The 23,526-nt window shown below is 36.7% G+C and overlaps 1 protein-coding gene and 1 long non-coding RNA gene across 48 annotated transcripts; one reads left to right on the top strand and one right to left on the bottom strand.

Moving 5' to 3' along the window:
- Positions 1–473: 473 nt before the first annotated feature.
- On the bottom strand, positions 474–23,523 carry LOC126702653 (TMV resistance protein N-like). Of its 45 annotated transcripts, none has more exons than XM_050401417.1 (17): positions 23,266–23,523; positions 17,197–17,419; positions 16,583–17,107; positions 15,236–16,334; positions 14,828–15,115; positions 14,467–14,711; positions 10,407–10,650; positions 9,348–9,567; positions 8,969–9,134; positions 8,070–8,542; positions 6,175–6,387; positions 4,058–5,757; positions 3,301–3,946; positions 2,878–3,188; positions 2,330–2,452; positions 1,990–2,122; positions 474–1,871 (listed from the first exon to the last, which is right to left on the bottom strand). In XM_050401417.1, the coding sequence occupies exons 3-14, from the start codon at positions 17,092–17,094 to the stop codon at positions 2,905–2,907; spliced, it is 6,090 nt and encodes a 2,029-aa protein (XP_050257374.1). In that variant the 5' UTR covers positions 17,095–17,107; positions 17,197–17,419; positions 23,266–23,523; the 3' UTR covers positions 474–1,871; positions 1,990–2,122; positions 2,330–2,452; positions 2,878–2,904. The 45 variants fall into 45 exon arrangements, with proteins under 45 accessions (XP_050257374.1, XP_050257388.1, XP_050257386.1 ...); XM_050401431.1 differs by lacking the exon at positions 23,266–23,523 and having other exon boundaries at positions 4,058–5,320; positions 5,747–5,961; positions 17,197–17,655; XM_050401429.1 differs by lacking the exon at positions 23,266–23,523 and having other exon boundaries at positions 4,058–5,320; positions 5,534–5,757; positions 17,197–17,653.
- On the top strand, positions 7,143–14,136 carry LOC126702657 (uncharacterized). 3 transcript variants are annotated; one of them, XR_007647813.1, is made up of 4 exons: positions 7,143–7,246; positions 12,732–12,944; positions 13,371–13,583; positions 14,010–14,136. It is a non-coding gene; the product is annotated as an uncharacterized LOC126702657 (long non-coding RNA). The 3 variants fall into 3 exon arrangements; XR_007647812.1 differs by lacking the exon at positions 7,143–7,246 and adding an exon at positions 9,464–9,567; XR_007647814.1 differs by lacking the exon at positions 7,143–7,246 and adding an exon at positions 11,801–11,888.
- Positions 23,524–23,526: the final 3 nt, after the last annotated feature.

Raw genomic sequence — 23,526 nt, 5'->3', positions numbered from 1 at the left:
CTTTTTCCCTCTCAAGTTCCAATAATCAAATTATGCATATAAAGATTTTGTGACAAATGCTGGAAAAGGTTCAGTTTTAGGTATGATTGGAGTTGAGAGCTTTTACATTTTTTTAGGTATAGGTAAAAATTAATTAAAAAGTTGTGTAATTCGATCAGTGTTTATGTAGCATTTCTATGTTTCTTTATTCCAAGATTAAAGGACAAGATTGGAGAAGAAACAACTTAGGCCCTTTGAATGTGAACGCATGGGCCAAGCGAAGTTTCTGTTTGAAATTTCTCAATATGAATCAGAGAGCCAAATGCCAGGAAGGGGAAAAAAACATTATACATGTTGCAACTGTTGGAGAAAAAGAAAAACAACCATTATTTAATATAATAAACCGTTACATTGGAAAGAAAAATATCAATATGTAATAATGTACATGTGTGTATGTGTATATATATATTTATATATATATATATATATATATATTTTAAATAAAAGCGGCAGGATTCACTTTGCATTTCACAAAATTATCAAGTAGCCAAATCTCAGTGGCGCAATTTTTACATCCAAGATCTGCTAAAACTAGAGGAGCATTATTACAACTTTTGTCCACAAAATTAAACTCGCAGCATCTGAAATTAGATATTGCTAGTTTCTTTGTTGAACAGAGCATTTCAGGTCACTTTTTTTTTTTGTGTGGGGGGGGGGGGGGGGGGGTTGTGTTGCGGCAGGGAATATATGTTAGAAGCAGCAATGGCAATTTGGCAATACTAAAGTGGCTCTCAAGTTGAAACTCTTGAATTCCCTGCTGGTTAAAAAATTGTAGGACATGCCAGAATCCTGCAAAATGAGCCTCCAGCCAGCATTGGCTCACAATCGCCTCAACCTTAGCTGCAACAAAATTTACATTGAAATCTCTAATCACTGCAACATTTACCTTGGAGTAAGGTAACTGTGGGGGCTTCCATATTAGGATATGTATTTTCTGCAGTATCTCAGACGAAATTTTGCAGCCAAGTAGTGTTCATGCATCTCCATACCCATATATACCAAGTGGATTTCTGTACTCCTGGTTCCCCAAATCTTTCTACATTTTTGTGCGCCATAATTTCCATGACAGAGTGGGAAATAGTTTCAGTGACAAAGTATTCTTGTGGTGCAGCATCCAGTAGAATAGATCAGTCCAGTTATAGGTTAGCGTGGGATAAAGTTTATGCCTTCAAGTAATTGCCATACCTTTGGCGTCTGGGCAAGACCACAAAGCATGTAAACTGGTTTCAGGAACTTCATTACACTGCTCACAAATTACCAACGAGATGATGCATTTGGAAAATAGATGAGGCTTTGTGGGTAAGATAAACCAAAGAGCAGGCCATGAAAAACAATCTTGTTAGGAACCCGAGCCTTCCACAGTTTCTTCCCCATAATTGGTGAGCTGTGATTGTTTGAAGCCTCTTCTAAACCTGACACTGCCTCGTGGTCTGACAAATCATATGCACTCCATATTGGAAAATCTCCAATTTTTGCGCCCACCCAAAAGATACTGTAATCAAAATGTTGAGAATTTCACGGAATGCTTTAAATGACAGCAGATTCTTGTGGCATGAACAAACTGTACATAACAATCCTTCTGCAAGTCTTTGCATTACCATCCAGCACGTCACACACATAGTTTGCTGCAGATTGAGGATTTGTTAGTAAAACCACCCTGGATGTACTTGGTGTTAGCAGCTGCCTATCTTCCCAGATGTTAACCTGTCTTCCATCACTATCATCCAACAGTAGCTCAACTGTGCAACCTTTCTAGCTTCCATTATACTTCTCCAACCCATTTGATAGTAACTTTGTGTTAACAAGAAGGGGTTGATATGAAGGATTTATATCTGTATTGCATTAGAAGTTTACCAGAGCATTACATTCGGAGGACACCAAAAAAAAAAAAAAAAAAAAGAGATTCAATCAATAATAAGAGCCAATTGACAGTTAATTTAAATGCTTGACCATTTTGGGTCCTTGACCACTTTCGCAAGAGCCCAAGGTGAGTGTGAGAGGAGCATAGCTACTTGGCTAATACTTCTACGTTGACGCTCTTCTAACTATCCACTTTGGCAAAGGCTTCAAGCTTCTCAGATGTCTGATCCCATCATTCCATTGATTAAATAAAAGTTCACCAACAAGAAAAATTTGTGTTATTCCCACATGAAAAGAAAAAAAAAAAAGTGATACGGCTTGATATTAATTTTTGAGTTTGGGTCAATTTGGATGTGAGTGCCAAAAGGTGCCACTAAGGTACAAGTATCACAATATTTTGAAGTTGGTAGGAAGAAAAGTAATGACTTACAGGTAATGAACAGCAAACGTTTAGCCTTCCAGGTCATTTTCATTAGATTCTTCAAAATCAGCTATTAATCCTTTGAGTTTTGAATGCTCTTTGGCTGTGGATCCTCATTATAGTAGCACTCTCCTTCCATTATAAAAAAGTTCCCCAACAAGTAAAGAAAAAAATCTGTATTATTCAAACCTGATGAAAGAACTTAAAAAAAAAGAAAAAAGGAAAGTGATATGTAATGATTTTTTTTTTTTTTTTTTTTTGAGGAAGGAATGATTTTAATTTTTGAGTTTGTGGTGAATGGGGTGTGAATGCCGAAAGGTAATGTTAACTAGCAAAATACTTTGAACTTTCTTTTTTCCCTCTCTCAAAAAAGGGGTAAAAAATCTACAAAGAAAAACTCCAATTATACATATAACCAATTAACATTTTTATCATGCCAATTTAAACCTGGCAATTGAAACCCACACTTTCATTTCATTGGATTCACCTCCCCAAAAAATAAAAGAGAACATCAAGACTCTTAAACTGTAATAGCAAGGAGAAAGATGATGACTTACAGGCAAAGAAGTCGAAAATTCCTAATATCAGCCATACATCCTCCGAGTCTTTGGATGTGGTTCATTGTTAGAGTAGCCTTCTCCGCTAGGTCCAGCCCCATCTTCCTCATCAAGTCTTCGCTTAATTCTGCTACCTTCTGCAGCTGAATTGTAAGAATCATGGCTGAGATCACCCAGTTCCTCATAGAGCTTCCTGCTGTTAATGCTTAACTGTGTCAAAGTTTGATTGGGATCTTCAATGTCTTGGTAAATATCCTCCTTCCCTCCGTGAATGGATTCAAGCTTCTTGGATATTTGATCCCCTCCTTCCACTAAATAAAAGTTCACCAAGACAACAAGAAAAATTTGTATTATACTAACCTGATTAAAAAATAAAAAAGATGATGACCTGCAAAGTAGTAAGAAGAAAAGATGTTCACTTACTGGCAAAGTAGTCGAAAATTTCCCCTTGAATCCACTTTGGCTGTGGTTCCTCATTAGAGTAGCCTTCTCCACTAGGTCCAGCCCCATCATCCACATCACGGCTTTGCTTATTTCTGCTACTTTCTATGGGTGAATTGTCAATATCATGATGTACTACGCCAAAATCCTCATACAGTGTGCTGTTGTTGCTGATGCACTGTGCCATGGTTTGATTGGGATCTTCCATGTCTTGCTTGTATACCAACTGAACCCCAATTTTCTCCACCACCTCTGCAAATATTTGAATCTTGAGTTGACGGAATCCATTGGCATCAATGCGACTACATATTTTGCCCCAATTGGAGACGGAACGGTGAGTGGACAAATATAGCAGCCAAATATGAGGAGATTCAATTCTACCATATTTTGTCGTAAAATAATAAGATTGTGAGAAATCTGCAATCTTAAGTCCATTGAGCTGAAAAATACATGTAAAATTCCAATTTCTATGATATTGATGTGACCCATTGGGTACAAAAACAACACACAACACAATTCCCATTAGCTCATCACACCCAGGAAAAGACAATTGTATGTTATCACCCTGAAACTCATTGCTAAACCATTTTGGAATTTCACCTCCAGGAATAACAATATTTGGTAGTCCCTGAAATAAACAAGGCATAATATTAGGAGAGAGAGAGAGAGAGAGAGAGAGAGAGAGAGAGAGAGAGAGAGAGAGAGAGAGAGAGAGAGAGAGAGAGAGAGAGAGAGAGACCTGAAGCATGTTACTGCCATTTTGAATATAGTCAACCAATTTGAAGCAGTTGAAACATTGGAAAAGGGAGTGATTTGACATAAAAGGATAAAATTGTAGTTCTGGCAATCTCTCCAGTGAGCTACAATCGTTTGCAATTACAGAATCAATAGTTGACAGAACATTTCCCAATGATTGAAGCCTCTTGCAACCCTCCAAATAGAGTCTTCGAAGATTAAAGAGTTGGGACATGCTTTCAGGAAGGGAAACAAAATTATTTCCACTTAGGTTTAAGCATTCTAAAGATGACAGGCAGCCAATGTCATCGGGGATTGACAAAAGATCGCAATCATTAATACACAAATATGTTAAAGAATGCAGACCCGATAAGGAAGGCAATAATAAGCCCACTAAAACAGGACTTGTTGGCAGGGAAGAATATAAAAATGACGGCAATCCTATGCACTCCTGAGGACTCGTTGGCTGGGAAAATGGTAAATTCCATAATGGGTCCATCAACTCAAGACTTGCTGACTGGGAATAAAATTCAGATAATTTCCATCCACGAATATATAGATGTTTGAGATTTTTAAGGAGAACAATGGAAGAAGGAAACTCTATTATGGATGTCCAACACAAATTGAGCACCTCCAAATCTTTCATATTTCCTATGTTCTTTGGCAAGTTTTTGAATTTTAAACATCCTAAAAGATCAAGAGATTCAAGCGATTTCCAACTACAAATGGTGCTAGGAAGGCGCACAAGATTCATGCAAAATCTTAGAGTCAATGCAGTAAGGTCAGTCAAACGGCCAATTGATGAAGGCATCTCTTCTATAACTGTATTACTCAAATCAAGCATCAATAGACCTTCGATTATCCATGGCATCTCTGGCAAGTTTTTGAATCTTGAGCATGTAGAAAGATCAAGAGTGCCATGGAACTTAAAACCACAAGTTGTGTTAGGAAGACACCCAAGATTAAAGCAATCAAGCAAATTCAATGAAGTAAGGTGCATCAAACGTTCAATTGATGAAGGCAACTCCTTTATAGCTGATCCACTCAAACCAAGCTTCTTTAGGCCTTTGACATTCCCTAGATTCTCTGGCAAGTATTCAAAACTTGAGCACCCAGAAATCTCAAGACATTCAAGCGATATCAAACAACAAATGGTGTTAGGAAGACACACAAGATTTCTGCAACTCCAAAGAGTCAATGAAGTAAGGGTTGTCAAACCATCAATTGATGAAGGCAACTCTTTTATAGCTGTTCCACTCAAGTGAAGGTTCTTGAGACCATTGAGATTTCCTAGGTTCTCCAGCAAGTTGTCAAAATTTGAGCACCCACAAAGATCAAGCCTTTCAAGTGAATTCAAACTACAAATGGTGCTAGGAAGACACACAAGATTCTTACAATCGTTAAGAGTCAATGAAGTAAGGGTTGTCAAACCATCAATTGATGAAGGCAATTCTTTTATAGCTGTTCCACTCAAGTGAAGGTTCTTGAGACCTTTGAGATTTCCTAGGTTCTCCGGCAAGTTGTCAAAATTTGAGCACCCATAAAGATCAAGCCTTTCAAGTGAATTCAAACTACAAATGATGCTAGGAAGACACACAAGATTCTTACAATCGTTAAGAGTCAATGAAGTAAGGGTTGTCAAACCATCAATTGATGAAGGCAACTCTTTTATAGCTGTTCCACTCAAGTGAAGGTTCTTGAGACCTTTGAGATTTCCTAGGTTCTCCGGCAAGTTGTCAAAATTTGAGCGCCCACAAAAATCAAGCCTTTCAAGTGAATTCAAACTGCTAGGAAGACACACAAGATTCTTACAATCGTTAAGAGTCAACGAAGTAAGGGTTGTCAAACCATCAATTGATGAAGGCAGCTCTTTTATAGCTGTTCCACTCAAATAAAGCTCCTCGAGACCTTTGAGATTCCCTAGGGTCTCCGGCAAGTTGTCAAAATTTGAGCAGCTAAAAAGATCAAGACGTTCTAGCAATTTCAAACTACAAATGGTGCTACGAAGACACACAAGATTCTCACAATCTTTGAGACTCAATAAAGTAAGGGCTGTCAAACCATCAATTGATGAAGGCAGCTCTTTTATAGCTGTTCCACTCAAATAAAGCTCCTCGAGACCTTTGAGATTCCCTAGGTTCTCCGGCAAGTTGTCAAAATTTGAGCACCCATAAAGATCAAGACATTCTAGCAATTTCAAACTACAAATGGTGCTAGGAAGGCACACAAGATTCTCACAATCTTGGAGAGTCAATGATGTAAGGGCTGTCAAACCATCAATTGATGAAGGCAGCTCTTTTATAGATGTTCCACTCAAATTAAGCTCCTTGAGACCTTTGAGATTCCCTAGATTCTCTGACAAGTTGTCAAAATTTGAGCACCCATAAAGATCAAGACATTCTAGCAATTTCAAACTACAAATGGTGCTAGGAAGGCACACAAGATTCTCACAGTCTTGGAGAGTCAATGATGTAAGGGCTGCCAAACCATCAATTGATGAAGGCAGCTCTTTTATAGATGTTCCACTCAAATTAAGCTCCTTGAGACCTTTGAGATTCCCTAGATTCTCTGACAAGTTGTCAAAATTTGAGCACCCATAAAGATCAAGACATTCTAGCAATTTCAAACTACAAATGGTGCTAGGAAGGCACACAAGATTCTTACAATCGTTAAGAGTCAATGAAGTAAGGGTTGTCAAACCATCAATTGATGAAGGCAACTCTTTTATAGCTGTTCCACTCAAGTGAAGGTTCTTGAGACCTTTGATATTTCCTAGGTTCTCCGGTAAGTTGTCAAAATTTGAGCACCCACAAAGATATAGCCTTTCAAGTGAATTCAAACTACAAATGGTCCTAGGAAGACACACAAGATTCTTACAATCGTTAAGAGTCAATGAAGTAAGGGTTGTCAAACCATGAATTGATGAAGGCAACTCTTTTATAGCTGTTCCACTCAAGTGAAGGTTCTTGAGACCTTTGAGATTTCCTAGGTTCTCCGGCAAGTTGTCAAAATTTGAGCGCCCACAAAAATCAAGCCTTTCAAGTGAATTCAAACTGCTAGGAAGACACACAAGATTCTTACAATCGTTAAGAGTCAACGAAGTAAGGGTTGTCAAACCATCAATTGATGAAGGCAGCTCTTTTATAGCTGTTCCACTCAAATAAAGCTCCTCGAGACCTTTGAGATTCCCTAGGTTCTCCGGCAAGTTGTCAAAATTTGAGCATCTAAAAAGATCAAGACGTTCTAGCAATTTCAAACTACAAATGGTGCTAGGAAGGCACACAAGATTCTCACAATCTTGCAGAGTCAATGATGTAAGGGCTGTCAAACCATCAATTGATGAAGGCAGCTCTTTTATAGATGTTCCACTCAAATTAAGCTCCTTGAGACCTTTGAGATTCCCTAGATTCTCTGACAAGTTGTCAAAATTTGAGCACCCATAAAGATCAAGACATTCTAGCAATTTCAAACTACAAATGGTGCTAGGAAGGCACACAAGATTCTTACAATCGTTAAGAGTCAATGAAGTAAGGGTTGTCAAACCATCAATTGATGAAGACAACTCTTTTATAGCTGTTCCACTCAAGTGAAGGTTCTTGAGACCTTTGATATTTCCTAGGTTCTCCGGTAAGTTGTCAAAATTAGAGCACCCACAAAGATATAGCCTTTCAAGTGAATTCAAACTACAAATGGTGTTAGGAAGACGCAAGATTCTTACAATCGTTAAGAGTCAATGAAATAAGGGTTGTCAAACCATGAATTGATGAAGGCAACTCTTTTATAGCTGTTCCACTCAAGTAAAGGTTCTTAAGACCTTTGAGATTTCCTAGGTTCTCCGGCAAGTTGTCAAAATTTGAGCGCCCACAAAAATCAAGCCTTTCAAGTGAATTCAAACTGCTAGGAAGACACAAGATTCTTACAATCGTTAAGAGTCAACGAAGTAAGGGTTGTCAAACCATCAATTGATGAAGGCAGCTCTTTTATAGCTGTTCCACTCAAATAAAGCTTCTCCAGACCTTTGAGATTCCCTAGGTTCTCCGGCAAGTTGTCAAAATTTGAGCATCTAGAAAGATCAAGACGTTCTAGCAATTTCAAACTACAAATGGTGCTAGGAAGACACACAAGATTCTTACAATCGTTAAGAGTCAACGAAGTAAGGGTTGTCAAACCATCAATTGATGAAGGCAGCTCTTTTATAGCTGTTCCACTCAAATAAAGCATCTTGAGACCTTTGAGATTCCCTAGGTTCTCCGGCAAGTTGTCAAAATTTGAGCATCTAGAAAGATCAAGACGTTCTAGCAATTTCAAACTACAAATGGTGCTAGGAAGACACACAAGATTCTCACAATCTTTGAGACTCAATAAAGTAAGGGCTGTCAAACCATCAATTGATGAAGGCAGCTCTTTTATAGCTGTTCCACTCAAATAAAGCTCCTCGAGACCTTTGAGATTCCCTAGGTTCTCCGGCAAGTTGTCAAAATTTGAGCATCTAAAAAGATCAAGACGTTCTAGCAATTTCAAACTACAAATGGTGCTAGGAAGACACACAAGATTCTCACAATCTTTGAGACTCAATAAAGTAAGGGCTGTCAAACCATCAATTGATGAAGGCAGCTCTTTTATAGCTGTTTCACTCAAATAAAGCTCCTCAAAACCTTTGAGATTCCCTAGGTTCTCCGGCAAGTTGTCAAAATTTGAGCACCCATAAAGATCAAGACATTCTAGCAATTTCAAACTACAAATGGTGCTAGGAAGGCACACAAGATTCTCACAATCTTGGAGAGTCAATGATGTAAGGGCTGTCAAACCATCAATTGATGAAGGCAGCTCTTTTATAGATGTTCCACTCAAATTAAGCTCCTTGAGACCTTTGAGATTCCCTAGATTCTCTGACAAGTTGTCAAAATTTGAGCACCCATAAAGATCAAGACATTCTAGCAATTTCAAACTACAAATGGTGCTAGGAAGGCACACAAGATTCTTACAATCGTTAAGAGTCAATGAAGTAAGGGTTGTCAAACCATCAATTGATGAAGGCAACTCTTTTATAGCTGTTCCACTCAAGTGAAGGTTCTTGAGACCTTTGATATTTCCTAGGTTCTCCGGTAAGTTGTCAAAATTTGAGCACCCACAAAGATATAGCCTTTCAAGTGAATTCAAACTACAAATGGTCCTAGGAAGACACACAAGATTCTTACAATCGTTAAGAGTCAATGAAGTAAGGGTTGTCAAACCATGAATTGATGAAGGCAACTCTTTTATAGCTGTTCCACTCAAGTGAAGGTTCTTGAGACCTTTGAGATTTCCTAGGTTCTCCGGCAAGTTGTCAAAATTTGAGCGCCCACAAAAATCAAGCCTTTCAAGTGAATTCAAACTGCTAGGAAGACACACAAGATTCTTACAATCGTTAAGAGTCAACGAAGTAAGGGTTGTCAAACCATCAATTGATGAAGGCAGCTCTTTTATAGCTGTTCCACTCAAATAAAGCTCCTCGAGACCTTTGAGATTCCCTAGGTTCTCCGGCAAGTTGTCAAAATTTGAGCATCTAAAAAGATCAAGACGTTCTAGCAATTTCAAACTACAAATGGTGCTAGGAAGGCACACAAGATTCTCACAATCTTGCAGAGTCAATGATGTAAGGGCTGTCAAACCATCAATTGATGAAGGCAGCTCTTTTATAGATGTTCCACTCAAATTAAGCTCCTTGAGACCTTTGAGATTCCCTAGATTCTCTGACAAGTTGTCAAAATTTGAGCACCCATAAAGATCAAGACATTCTAGCAATTTCAAACTACAAATGGTGCTAGGAAGGCACACAAGATTCTTACAATCGTTAAGAGTCAATGAAGTAAGGGTTGTCAAACCATCAATTGATGAAGACAACTCTTTTATAGCTGTTCCACTCAAGTGAAGGTTCTTGAGACCTTTGATATTTCCTAGGTTCTCCGGTAAGTTGTCAAAATTAGAGCACCCACAAAGATATAGCCTTTCAAGTGAATTCAAACTACAAATGGTGTTAGGAAGACGCAAGATTCTTACAATCGTTAAGAGTCAATGAAATAAGGGTTGTCAAACCATGAATTGATGAAGGCAACTCTTTTATAGCTGTTCCACTCAAGTAAAGGTTCTTAAGACCTTTGAGATTTCCTAGGTTCTCCGGCAAGTTGTCAAAATTTGAGCGCCCACAAAAATCAAGCCTTTCAAGTGAATTCAAACTGCTAGGAAGACACAAGATTCTTACAATCGTTAAGAGTCAACGAAGTAAGGGTTGTCAAACCATCAATTGATGAAGGCAGCTCTTTTATAGCTGTTCCACTCAAATAAAGCTTCTCCAGACCTTTGAGATTCCCTAGGTTCTCCGGCAAGTTGTCAAAATTTGAGCATCTAGAAAGATCAAGACGTTCTAGCAATTTCAAACTACAAATGGTGCTAGGAAGACACACAAGATTCTTACAATCGTTAAGAGTCAACGAAGTAAGGGTTGTCAAACCATCAATTGATGAAGGCAGCTCTTTTATAGCTGTTCCACTCAAATAAAGCATCTTGAGACCTTTGAGATTCCCTAGGTTCTCCGGCAAGTTGTCAAAATTTGAGCATCTAGAAAGATCAAGACGTTCTAGCAATTTCAAACTACAAATGGTGCTAGGAAGACACACAAGATTCTCACAATCTTTGAGACTCAATAAAGTAAGGGCTGTCAAACCATCAATTGATGAAGGCAGCTCTTTTATAGCTGTTCCACTCAAATAAAGCTCCTCGAGACCTTTGAGATTCCCTAGGTTCTCCGGCAAGTTGTCAAAATTTGAGCATCTAAAAAGATCAAGACGTTCTAGCAATTTCAAACTACAAATGGTGCTAGGAAGACACACAAGATTCTCACAATCTTTGAGACTCAATAAAGTAAGGGCTGTCAAACCATCAATTGATGAAGGCAGCTCTTTTATAGCTGTTTCACTCAAATAAAGCTCCTCAAAACCTTTGAGATTCCCTAGGTTCTCCGGCAAGTTGTCAAAATTTGAGCACCCATAAAGATCAAGACATTCTAGCAATTTCAAACTACAAATGGTGCTAGGAAGGCACACAAGATTCTCACAATCTTGGAGAGTCAATGATGTAAGGGCTGTCAAACCATCAATTGATGAAGGCAGCTCTTTTATAGATGTTCCACTCAAATTAAGCTCCTTGAGACCTTTGAGATTCCCTAGATTCTCTGACAAGTTGTCAAAATTTGAGCACCCATAAAGATCAAGACATTCTAGCAATTTCAAACTACAAATGGTGCTAGGAAGGCACACAAGATTCTTACAATCGTTAAGAGTCAATGAAGTAAGGGTTGTCAAACCATCAATTGATGAAGGCAACTCTTTTATAGCTGTTCCACTCAAGTGAAGGTTCCTGAGACCTTTGATATTTCCTAGTTTCTCCGGTAAGTTGTCAAAATTTGAGCACCCACAAAGATATAGCCTTTCAAGTGAATTCAAACTACAAATGGTCCTAGGAAGACACACAAGATTCTTACAATCGTTAAGAGTCAATGAAGTAAGGGTTGTCAAACCATGAATTGATGAAGGCAACTCTTTTATAGCTGTTCCACTCAAGTGAAGGTTCTTGAGACCTTTGAGATTTCCTAGGTTCTCCGGCAAGTTGTCAAAATTTGAGCGCCCACAAAAATCAAGCCTTTCAAGTGAATTCAAACTGCTAGGAAGACACACAAGATTCTTACAATCGTTAAGAGTCAACGAAGTAAGGGTTGTCAAACCATCAATTGATGAAGGCAACTCTTTTATAGCTGTTCCACTCAAATAAAGCTCCTCGAGACCTTTGAGATTCCCTAGGTTCTCCGGCAAGTTGTCAAAATTTGAGCACCCATAAAGATCAAGACATTCTAGCAATTTCAAACTACAAATGGTGCTAGGAAGGCACACAAGATTCTCACAATCTTGGAGAGTCAATGATGTAAGGGCTGTCAAACCATCAATTGATGAAGGCAGCTCTTTTATAGATGTTCCACTCAAATTAAGCTCCTTGAGACCTTTGAGATTCCCTAGATTCTCTGACAAGTTGTCAAAATTTGAGCACCCATAAAGATCAAGACATTCTAGCAATTTCAAACTACAAATGGTGCTAGGAAGGCACACAAGATTCTTACAATCCTTAAGAGTCAATGAAGTAAGGGTTGTCAAACCATCAATTGATGAAGGCAACTCTTTTATAGCTGTTCCACTCAAGTGAAGGTTCTTGAGACCTTTGATATTTCCTAGGTTCTCTGGTAAGTTGTCAAAATTTGAGCACCCACAAAGATATAGCCTTTCAAATGAATTCAAACTACAAATGGTCCTAGGAAGACACACAAGATTCTTACAATCGTTAAGAGTCAATGAAGTAAGGGTTGTCAAACCATGAATTGATGAAGGCAACTCTTTTATAGCTGTTCCACTCAAGTGAAGGTTCTTGAGACCTTTGAGATTTCCTAGGTTCTCCGGCAAGTTGTCAAAATTTGAGCGCCCACAAAAATCAAGCCTTTCAAGTGAATTCAAACTGCTAGGAAGACACACAAGATTCTTACAATCGTTAAGAGTCAACGAAGTAAGGGTTGTCAAACCATCAATTGATGAAGGCAGCTCTTTTATAGCTGTTCCACTCAAATAAAGCTTCTCGAGACCTTTGAGATTCCCTAGGTTCTCCGGCAAGTTGTCAAAATTTGAGCATCTAGAAAGATCAAGACGTTCTAGCAATTTCAAACTACAAATGGTGCTAGGAAGGCACACAAGATTCTTACAATCGTTAAGAGTCAACGAAGTAAGGGTTGTCAAACCATCAATTGATGAAGGCAGCTCTTTTATAGCTGTTCCACTCAAATAAAGCTTCTTGAGACCTTTGAGATTCCCTAGGTTCTCCAGCAAGTTGTCAAAATTTGAGCATCTAGAAAGATCAAGACGTTCTAGCAATTTCAAACTACAAATGGTGCTAGGAAGACACACAAGATTCTCACAATCTTTGAGACTCAATAAAGTAAGGGCTGTCAAACCATCAATTGATGAAGGCAGCTCTTTTATAGCTGTTCCACTCAAATAAAGCTCCTCGAGACCTTTGAGATTCCCTAGGTTCTCCGGCAAGTTGTCAAAATTTGAGCATCTAGAAAGTTCAAGATGTTCTAGCAATTTCAAACTACAAATGGTGCTAGGAAGACACACAAAATTCTCACAATGTTCGAGACTCAATAAAGTAAGGGCTGTCAAACCAACAATTGATGAAGGCAGCTCTTTTATAGCTGTTTCACTCAAATAAAGCCCCTTGAGACCTTTGAGATTCCCTAGGTTCTCCGGCAAGTTGTCAAAATTTGAGCATCCCCAAAGATCAAGACGTTCCAGCAATTTCAAACTACAAATGGTGCTAGGAAGGCACACAAGATTCTTACAATTTTGGAGAGCCAATGAAGCAAGGGCTGTCAAACCATCAATTGATGAAGGCAGCTCTTTTATAGCTGTTTCACTCAAATAAAGCTCCTTGAGACCTTTGAGATTCCCTAGGTTCTCAGGCAAGTTGTCATAATTTGAGCATCCCCCAAGATTAAGACATCTTTGCAATTTCAAACTACAAATGGTGCTAGGAAGGCACACAAGATTCTCACAATATTTGAGACTCAATGAAGTAAGGGCTGTCAAACCATCAATTGATGAAGGCAGCTCTTTTATAGCTGTTCCACTCAAATAAAGCTCCTTGAGACCTTTGAGATTCCCTAGGTTCTCCGGTAAGTTGTCACAATTTGAGCATCCAAAAAGATCAAGACATTCTAGCAATTTCAAACTACAAATGGTGCTAGGAAGGCACACAAGATTCTCACAATCTCGAAGAGTCAATGAAGTAAGGGCTGTCAAACCATCAATTGATGAAGGCAGCTCTTTTATAGCTGTTCCACTCAAAGAAAGATACTTGAGACCTTTGAGATTCCCTAGGTTCTCCGGCAAATTGTCAAAATTTGAGCATCCAAAAAGATCAAGACATTCTAGCAATTTCAAACTACAAATGGTGCTAGGAAGGCACACAAGATTCTCACAATCTCGGAGAGTCAATGAAGTAAGGGCTGTCAAACCATCAATTGATGAAGGCAGCTCTTTTATAGCTGTTCCACTCAAAGAAAGATACTTGAGACCTTTGAGATTCCCTAGGTTCTCTGGTAAGTTGTCACAATTTGAGCATCCAGAAAGATCAAGACGTTCTTGCAATTTCAAACTACAAAAGGGGCTAGGAAGGCACACAAGATTCTTACAATAATTGAGAGTCAATAAAGTAAGGGCTGTCAAACCTTCAATTGATGAAGGCAGCTCTTTTATAGCTGTTGCACTCAAATAAAGCTCCTTGAGGCCTTTGAGATTCCCTAAGTTCTCCGGCAAGTTGTCAAAATTTGAACACCCACAAAGATCAAGCCGTTCAAGTGAATTCAAACTACAAATGGTGTTAGGAAGACACACAAGATTTTCGCAAAACTTTAGATCAAAATGAACAAGCTTTTTAAGAATTCCAACGGATGGGTGAAGCTCACGTAATTTTTGACAAGATGAAAGATTTAATTTCTCAAGATTTGGGACTCCAGTGAAGTCTGGGGATATAATGAAGCCCGACGAAGACAAGTCGATGATCTTCAACTTGTCAAAATTCTGTTTTAAGAAAGAAAAAAAAAAGTTAAAAAAGAAGTCAAGTTGATGAGTTTCCTAGTGTCTGATTTATTGAAATTTAAATGCAAAGTTGTGAGGATACTTAATAACACAATTACCTTTATTCCTATGCAAAGTTGTTCATTTCTGCTATGTGGCAAACAAAGCATAACAAGCTCATCTGGCTGGAAAGTTGACGGTAGAGAATTTGAAGGATAATAACTCCAACAGAGAACTCTTAAAGAATTTGGAAGATGTTGAGGATCCTGGAAAATACCATAAATTCTAAGAAATTTAAGATTGTACATTTGCGAAATGGCCTCAGGGCTCCAACATGTCTCTTTTACTTCATGTTCATCTTTATCATAATTACACAAAATATGCATGGCTTGAACTGCTTTCATTCCCTAATAATCAAGAAGGAATTGGTGAATTGCAAAATATATTATTAGCATAACAATTTAAATTTCAAAATTGTTATACAAGAAGGTAGGGAATGAGCTCAAATTCTCTAAATAACCTCTTACCTTATTTTTTTTCAACACGCTTTCAATGTCCTTATAACACCACAATCTACTACGCTTTCCAGGATCATTAAGGCACTCGTTACGAACTATGTCCTTCCCCATTTCTTCTAGTAAATCATGCATCCACACTATATGCATATACGTAATTTTCAAGAGGGATTTATCAATGAGTTCCTTCAATCCAATGACAGGATGAAGGCCAAGACTATCCAGTACTTCTAATACATGATCTTTCTCCTTGTGGTTAAGGAAGCATGCAATATGCAGGAATATTTCCTTCTCTGCATCACGGAGTCCATCGAAACTTATTTTAAGTGCTTGGAGAATGATTCTCTCAGGAAAATCTTTGAGCCTCTCTAATGCACTTTTCCATTCAGCAATACTTTTTCCATTCAAAAATGAACCTAAAACCTCAAGAGCTAATGGAAGGCCCCTAGCATAATTCAAAAAATGTTTAGACAGCTCTAAATAATCATTTGGGACATGTTTGCCTTTAAAGGCTTTTGATGAAAATAGTCGAAGAGCATGTTCATCATTCAATCCATCAACTTCATATATTTCATTTACTTCATGTGTTTTCAACACATGCTCATCTCTTGTTGTTATGATAATTCTACTGCCCGGACCAAACCAATCATGCTCCCCAACTAAGAATTTCAACTGGTCCAATTTATCTACATCATCAAGGACAAGAAGAATCCTTTTACAACGTAACCTATTCCTGATATTGATAACTCCATCATACTTATCTCTAATTTTCAAATCTGTTCCCTTCAAAATATCAGAAATAAGATCCTGTTGTAGTGTAACTAAACCATCTCTTTCAGATCTTTCCCTAACATCCTCAATAAAACTACAAGCTTCAAATTTAATAGAAACCATATAATAAACAACTCTAGCAAGAGTTGTCTTGCCCATTCCCCCCATCCCCCAAATCCCTATAAAGCGAACATCGTTTGACCCTAAAGCTAAATGCGACTCAAATTCCTCCATTCGAGAGTTTATTCCTACTAGGTCCTTGGCAATGTATGGTAATGCATCATATTTCAAGTGAAGCGATATACATCCCACGATGTCTTTGATGTTTTCTATCTCAGAGCTGCAATGAACAAAGTACAATATGCATTGAGTTTGAGCCACCAACAGGTCACACAAAGAATACGATACATATTTAAAGTTTAATTCTGCTGACTGAAACAAAAATATATAAATCGATTCACTGAGGACAAATTAAAAGATGTAGAATAAACATGTACGTAGATTTGCTTAAGGTTCCAAATAAAGTTACAAATATGAAGTGGGTCATCTAAACATTTAAAAGAAATAAATAAGTTGAAGTTAAATTACCAATATTCCTTTAAATGCCATCCGCTCAGGCTGCCCACTTCTCTCAAAGCATCTCTCCATTTCTCCACCGTCTCTTTGTTCTCCTTTTTTTCATGTTCAATAAATGCCTGCTCAAAAGTTCCCAGTTGTTTCCGTATATTGGATGGATCCACATGGTGAAAAACAGGCAGAATTGTCATTCCCATCTCTTTCTTGCAGTGAATGATGTGTGCAAGTTCAACTAAACACGAATCTGAAGATGCGTAGTCTTCTGAGATAATGACAATAGCAAATCTCGACTCCCCTATTGCTTTCAACAGCTCTGGTAAGATGGGTCTTCCTCTGTCAAGGTTTATATCGTCTTTAAAAATGTGAATGCCTTTTTGTATCAAAGCTTCATAAAGATGACCCACAAAATTGTAGCGGGTGTCCTTGCCTCTGAAACTGAGAAAGACGTCATAATTCCATCGGACAGCAGCTGAAGAAGAACTTGGGAAAGATGACGAGTCCGTCTTCATGTCCAATAAAGCCATTAGAAAAATAGATCTGCATGCAAAATTTAAAAAAACCAAAAAACAAAAAATAATCAATTAGAAATTTAGAACCGAAAAACGATTAAAAAGAAAATAAATAACTTGATCCCCAACCAGACTTGCGTAGTTTTGAAAAAGCGTCGAATCCAATCTGAAATTTGCAAATGAAGAGAGAGAAGAATAGGGAGAGAATTTGGAGAGGACCTAGAATTTTGAAAGTGATGAAATTTCAGTGCTCCTTTTAGGAAATATTACAAGAAATTTCCACTGGTCTGTTTTATTATATTTTTCTGAGTACTTCCACTTCCTAGAAATTTCAGTGCTCCTGAGAGGAAACAAAGAACTAAACGATGAGTTTTTTATTTTTGAGAAGAGCTAAACGATGAGTAGATCATGAGAGGCCGAGAGGGTACAGTGAGAATGGAAGAAAGTGAGAGAGGGAAGAAAAAGGTCAGGTCAGGTCAGTGAAGAAGGTAAAGAGATGAGAAGGAGAAAAAGTAACATCTGAAAAATTGAGAAGTACAAAAAATAAATTAAAGAAATGGAGTACGGAGCCTTCTAGGAACGTTCCTAGTTTACTTTACTTTACCCAATAGGCCAATACCCATCTACTACAAGTTTTTTTTTTTTTTTTTTTTTTTTTGAGAAAGCATCTACAACCAAGGTTTTTAAACCCGGATCGTTTATTGAACCGTAAAAGATAGAAGTTCAAGGTTTTTGAGGTTGAACCGAGGTCGAACCAGGGTCGAACCGTGATGACGTTATAATTAATTTAATAATTATTTTAAATATATATAAAAACATTAAATTAAAAAAAAATAAAAAAATTAACTAAAATAGTCTAATTCATTTAGAGAATTAACATTACTTTAAATATTAATCTAATACAAGAATTTATTGTATAAATATTATAAAAATATTAAGTAAAAATATCATTACGTTAATTTATAATCTAAAATATCTACGTCCATAATATTTTTACAACAAATTATAAGTTGATTCAAATTTAAACATATCATTGAGATTACTTTTTTATTCTAACAATAACGATCAATAATAATCTATTACTTAAAATTTATTGTGAAAATATGAGAGACATCATCTTTCTATTTCTAATCCAATACAAATTTAAATTCTTTTTCTATTTATTCCCTCCATTCACCTACCACTCCATTATTCCCTCCATTCACCTACCACTCCAAAGCAAACACATCACGTTTGGAATTTGGATACCCTTCTTCGCCTGCCACTCCACAGCAACATCACGATGGGACATCAACTTTAACTTTTTTTATTTATTTATTTTATTTCCCAAAGCCTTCCATTTCCCAATACAAATTTAAATTCTTTTTCTATTTATTCCCTCCATTCAGCTATCACTCCATTATTCCCTCCATTCACCTACCACTCCAAACCAAACACATCACGTTTGGAATTTGGATACCCTTCTTCGCCTGCCACTCCACAGCAACATCACGATGGGACATCAACTTTAACTTTTTTTATTTATTTATTTTATTTCCCAAAGCCTTCCATTTCCCAATACAAATTTAAATTCTTTTTCTATTTATTCCCTCCATTCAGCTATCACTCCATTATTCCCTCCATTCACCTACCACTCCAAACCAAACACATCACGTTTGGAATTTGGATACCCTTCTTCGCCTGCCACTCCACAGCAACATCACGATGGGACATCAACTTTAACTTTTTTTATTTATTTATTTTATTTTCCAAAGCATTCCATTTACCAATACAAATTTAATTTCTTTTTCTATTTATTCCCTCCATTCAGCTATCACTCCATTATTCCCTCCATTCACCTACCACTCCAAAGCAAACACATCACGTTTGGAATTTGGATACCCTTCTTCGCCTGCCACTCCACAGCAACATCACGATGGGACATCAACTTTAACTTATTTTATTTATTTATTTTATTTCCCAAAGCCTTCCATTTCCCAAGGTTTGATCTACACCACACCTTTTACTTAGTTGACAGTTCCATTTGTTCATCCCACAGGACGTAAGGACGGGGAAAATCTAAAAAAATTTGAAATGGCATTCCGGTCCTGAGAGAGAGAGAGAGAGAGAGAGAGGGAGCAGATGTACATGTACAGGCCAGGGTTAGAGTGGAATGAGTGATATTTTTGGTTGAGATAATACACACAGCTCAGCAAGAGGAGAGCAACACCAGCCTGTCCTTTCTTTCTCTCTCTCTCTCTCTCTCTCTCTCTCTATGAGAATAGAGATGAGGCTTGTCTAGTGCTCTTATTCCTCTACCCAGGTCGAGTACTCTTCTTATTCCCACTATTCTTTTTTCTCTTCTTCCATACCCAAGCTCTTCTTCAAAAAACCCCGTTGGCCTCGCATAGACTCCACTCCTCATCACCGAAAGACTAATCATAATCATAATCTCTTTTCCAGAAACTTTCAGAGACAAGGATAAAGCTAAAGGAGAGACAGTGGCTTTGAGGATCGAAAAAAAAAAGAAAAGAACGGCGAGTCAGTGCGTCGGAGGAGCGTCGCCGTGTCGCAACAATTGTGTTTCTTTTTCTTTTGTTTTTCTGTGTGTGTATTTTTTTTTTTTTTTTAAGGTTCAGATTCAAATGGATGCAGGGAACCGTGAGAAGCGATCTGATCACGGTTCTCAAAACCGTGAGATCCGACCGCGGTTCGCACGGGTCCCTGCTTTTATCCCATAGAGCGATTTTTGCAGCTAAAAGAACCGCAAAGATGAACGGTTCAAGGTTTTTCCGGTCGGACCGTACGGTCCGGTCCGGGTTTCAAAACCTTGACTACAACAAGTACAATCTTCTATATTTGATTATTTTTAAATAAAAACAATCTCATCTCAGCTGTACTAACTACTAAGTAATATCAAGTTTGAATTTTTTTAAGGATTTTTTTTAAGAAATTTTTTAAGGGTACACGATCATTTATATTTTTAAAAAAAAAATTCTCGAAAGTTGAAAAAACATTGATAATCTTTTTAACTTTTGAGAAAATATTTTCAAAAATAAATGACTTAATGTATGAAGGCACACATTAACTGAATCTTTTTTTTTAATCAGCAATCTCATAATTATATCACCGTATAAGAAATTTATTTTTATACTCCCAAATTAAGTAATTTAAATAATTTATGTATACATATTTGATGCGTAATTCCAAAACGGTGCATCGACACACTCCGACACCAAAATATTCTATTCTTATGGCCAATCCGAAGAAACATCCGAGACAGAATTCAAAACTTTGTTTTATATTGCTTTTTATGTTGCTTCTAAGTTAATGGTTTGTTTATATCTTTATTAAAAAATTAATTATTAAAGTAAAGTAAAAAAAATCATACAATTGTCTTTTAAGAACTGAGATTGTTAAACTTTAAAAAAAAAAAAAAAAAATCCATTTTCAATTTTAACATTAGAACAAATGAATAATTTTAAACCTTTAACTTTTCTCTCTTACATTTAAAAAGTGCAGTTGCATGGTTCAGGTGCTCATATATATTGTGCATATGCCTAGTATTAGTTATACGACGGCGTCTTTGCATGACTAAAATAATTAATAATGTCAGCTCAAAAAAACAAAAACATAAATATTGTTAGTTTTATGTATTAATTACTTAAATCCACTCTAAAAGTTTAAATTATAAATTCTTTGCACTTTCCATTGTAAACTATTAAAACTTTAAAGTTTAAACCATCTTCTTAAATTTAATGGAGATTGTGCTTTCTAGCCTCACTTTATTTTTAACCCTTTTTTTTATTTTATTTTATGAGAATCTATTTTTAATTGTGAATAAGACACAATTTGCAAGCATTGTTGAACACACAAAATTAAGATGGCTATTACAACTCTTAGGTCTATAGTCTTAAAACTTTGATAGTAGGGATGTTGAGGCAATTCTACGCGAGGGAGTCAATTTCGTATCGGAGGTTGTACTAGTTTGATAAGTGGAACAATATATTTCGATACCGGTCAATACCTGTATACCGTTTCAAATTTACCGCAATATATATATATATATATATATATTTATATGTTTATGAATTTATATAAATAATTAGAGCTTATTAATCTTAAAACACAACTTAATATATTTAGTGTCCATTTGACATGATTAATTTGTTAAACTTATTTTACTATTTAGCTTATTTTTGCTACTATTTATGAGTCCCACTGTACTTTTTAATACTATTCATGGATCCCATCATACTATTTTTCAGTTAACTTTTACATTTATCTACAGTATTTTCAGCAAAAAGTTTTCAGTTTTAGCAAAATAAACAGATCCCAAACAAACCCTTAGTGTGTGTTTGGCAAAAATTAAAAAACCAACTTATTTTACTATTCAGCTTATTTTTGCTACTATTTATGAATTCTACTACATTTTTTGGTACTATTCATGAGTTTCATTGTACTATTTCAGCTAATTTTTATCTTTATTTACGGTACTTTCAACAAAAAAAGTGGATCCCAAATAGACCCTTAATTAGAACTTAAATTCCTATTTATTTTGTTTATGCTACTAGCCCATGTCCAAGCTATTTTAAACCTCTATCCAAGCCCAATATTTTATTTGACTACCCAATAAAACTTTGAGAGCACAAACCTACAATATTTTTTTTGAAAAATAATTACAACATGTTACTAACTTCGCAGCTCAAATCCTTCCCTCTATCCCCCAAACCTACTCCCTCCGTCCCACTTTGTTTGTCCTATTTGAAAAGTCAAACTTTTTAAGGGAACATCATTTATTATCTTGTCTACCTTCTAAAAATGTGTAAGTTTCCAAAACTACCTTTAAATAAATCTATCAAAAAATTGAATTATTAATAAAATAGGGATATAATAGGAATATTAGTAAATTAATGACTTTTATTTTTAGAAATAGGACAATATTTTGAGACATCTTAAAATAGAATAGAAGATAAACAAAGTAGGACGGAGGACTACAATATTGATATTGAATGATAAACAATTTCCCATGAAACAAAAGAGTGGCGGACAGTTATTTGAGTAATATTTGACTATGTGTACAATTTCTCATTCTTCCAAGAAAGCTTTTTAACCATTCACTTCAATTCAAAAAAAATTACCATACGTAAGGGGTCAGCGGAATCAGACTCACGCCAGTCACACACTCACACAGCAAGCAGCACATAAATTAAGACCCGTATAAAACAAAAATAAAGAAGAAAATAAACCAGAGGAGCAGACCAAGTGAATAAGAAAAAGACGACGACGAAGAAGGGTGACAAAGAAGCATGTTTACTGCGTAGGCGACGTGATCGACGCTAATCCAGTAAGTTATTGCGAGGACGGAGAGCGATTTTAGATCTGATAGTTAACTTTTTTTGTTTTGGTCCGGTATGCATTTATCGGCCGGAATCCGGTATTTGGTCCAGTATGACCGGATCAACCCGTTAAGACCGGTATTTAATCCGACACGAAACACAGGCATTTCTGTACCGGAGTAGGTGCCAATACGGAGATTACCGGTCATACCGGCCGCTACGGTACGAGATTTACTTTATTTCTACGTGTTCCCCTAACTTGTTATCAGACAAATGATGCTATGTTTTGGTCACATTCCAACCATGAGTTTTATACAGTCAAATCTAGTTATTATGTGGCTAAGATCATCGCAATAAAAGAAAATTTAATTTAGAGCTCAAATGGGGCATAAGCAAGTGTGGTCAAAGTCTCAAAGATTTGAAAGTTTTACTGTGTTTGATTCTCAACACACCCATATCTCAATTTTCATAATTTAGTTCTCAATTTTCAAATTCCTGTTTGGAACCCAAACTTGAACTCAGTATTTGGTTTGTAAAAAGCACGTGGGGCCTATGTCAGAACGGCTACCCACGTTTCTTCTACACACAAACCCAACCTGAAGATAAAAGAAGAATGCAAAGGTGAAAAAAAATAAAAGCTTTGACCTCATAAAATAAACCCAGAAAAGCAAGCCAAAAGATCTCAGTTTTAAAGGTTTGGTGTTGATATATGAAGTTCTGATCTCATATCATAAACCCAGTATATAGCACAAACATCATAAACCCACACACAATAATCCGAAAATCAGAGCCAAAAGAGACTGTAACAACACATCAAACTCCACAAAATTTTAACAATAGATGAGACTGAGAGAATAAGGGGACGCACCTGAGATTGGGGCTAGAACAAGTGGATCTGAAATTAGGGAAGAAAAATTGACTTGATCCCAACCTGATCAATTGCGTTGTGCTGAAAATACGTCGAATCGGAGTGAGTAGAAATCCAATCTGAAAATTTTGCAAATGAAGAGAGAGAAAAGACTAAGGAGAGCTACAATTTTGGAAGTAATGAAACAGACTGAAGTTTCAGTGCTCCTTTTAGGAAAAATTACAAGAAACTTCCACTGCTCTTTTTTATTACTATTATACT

The sequence above is a fragment of the Quercus robur genome, chromosome 10, assembly GCF_932294415.1.
Source record: "Quercus robur chromosome 10, dhQueRobu3.1, whole genome shotgun sequence".
In the NCBI taxonomy this organism is placed as follows: Eukaryota; Viridiplantae; Streptophyta; class Magnoliopsida; order Fagales; family Fagaceae; genus Quercus; species Quercus robur.
Note: the sequence above shows the minus strand (reverse complement) of the source record. Positions and strands in the feature narration are given on the sequence as shown.

Coding starts and splice junctions, on each gene's coding strand:
- LOC126702653 (XM_050401417.1), bottom strand. CDS start 17,094: ATGGCTTTATTGGACATGAAGACGGACTCGTCATCTTTCCCAAGTTCT. Junction 14,712..14,827: donor AACTTTGCATAGGAATAAAG/GTAATTGTGTTA, acceptor TTCTTAAAACAG/AATTTTGACAAGTTGAAGAT. Junction 5,758..6,174: donor GAACCTAGGGAATCTCAAAG/GTCTCGAGGAGC, acceptor GAAATCTCAAAG/GTCTCAAGAACCTTCACTTG.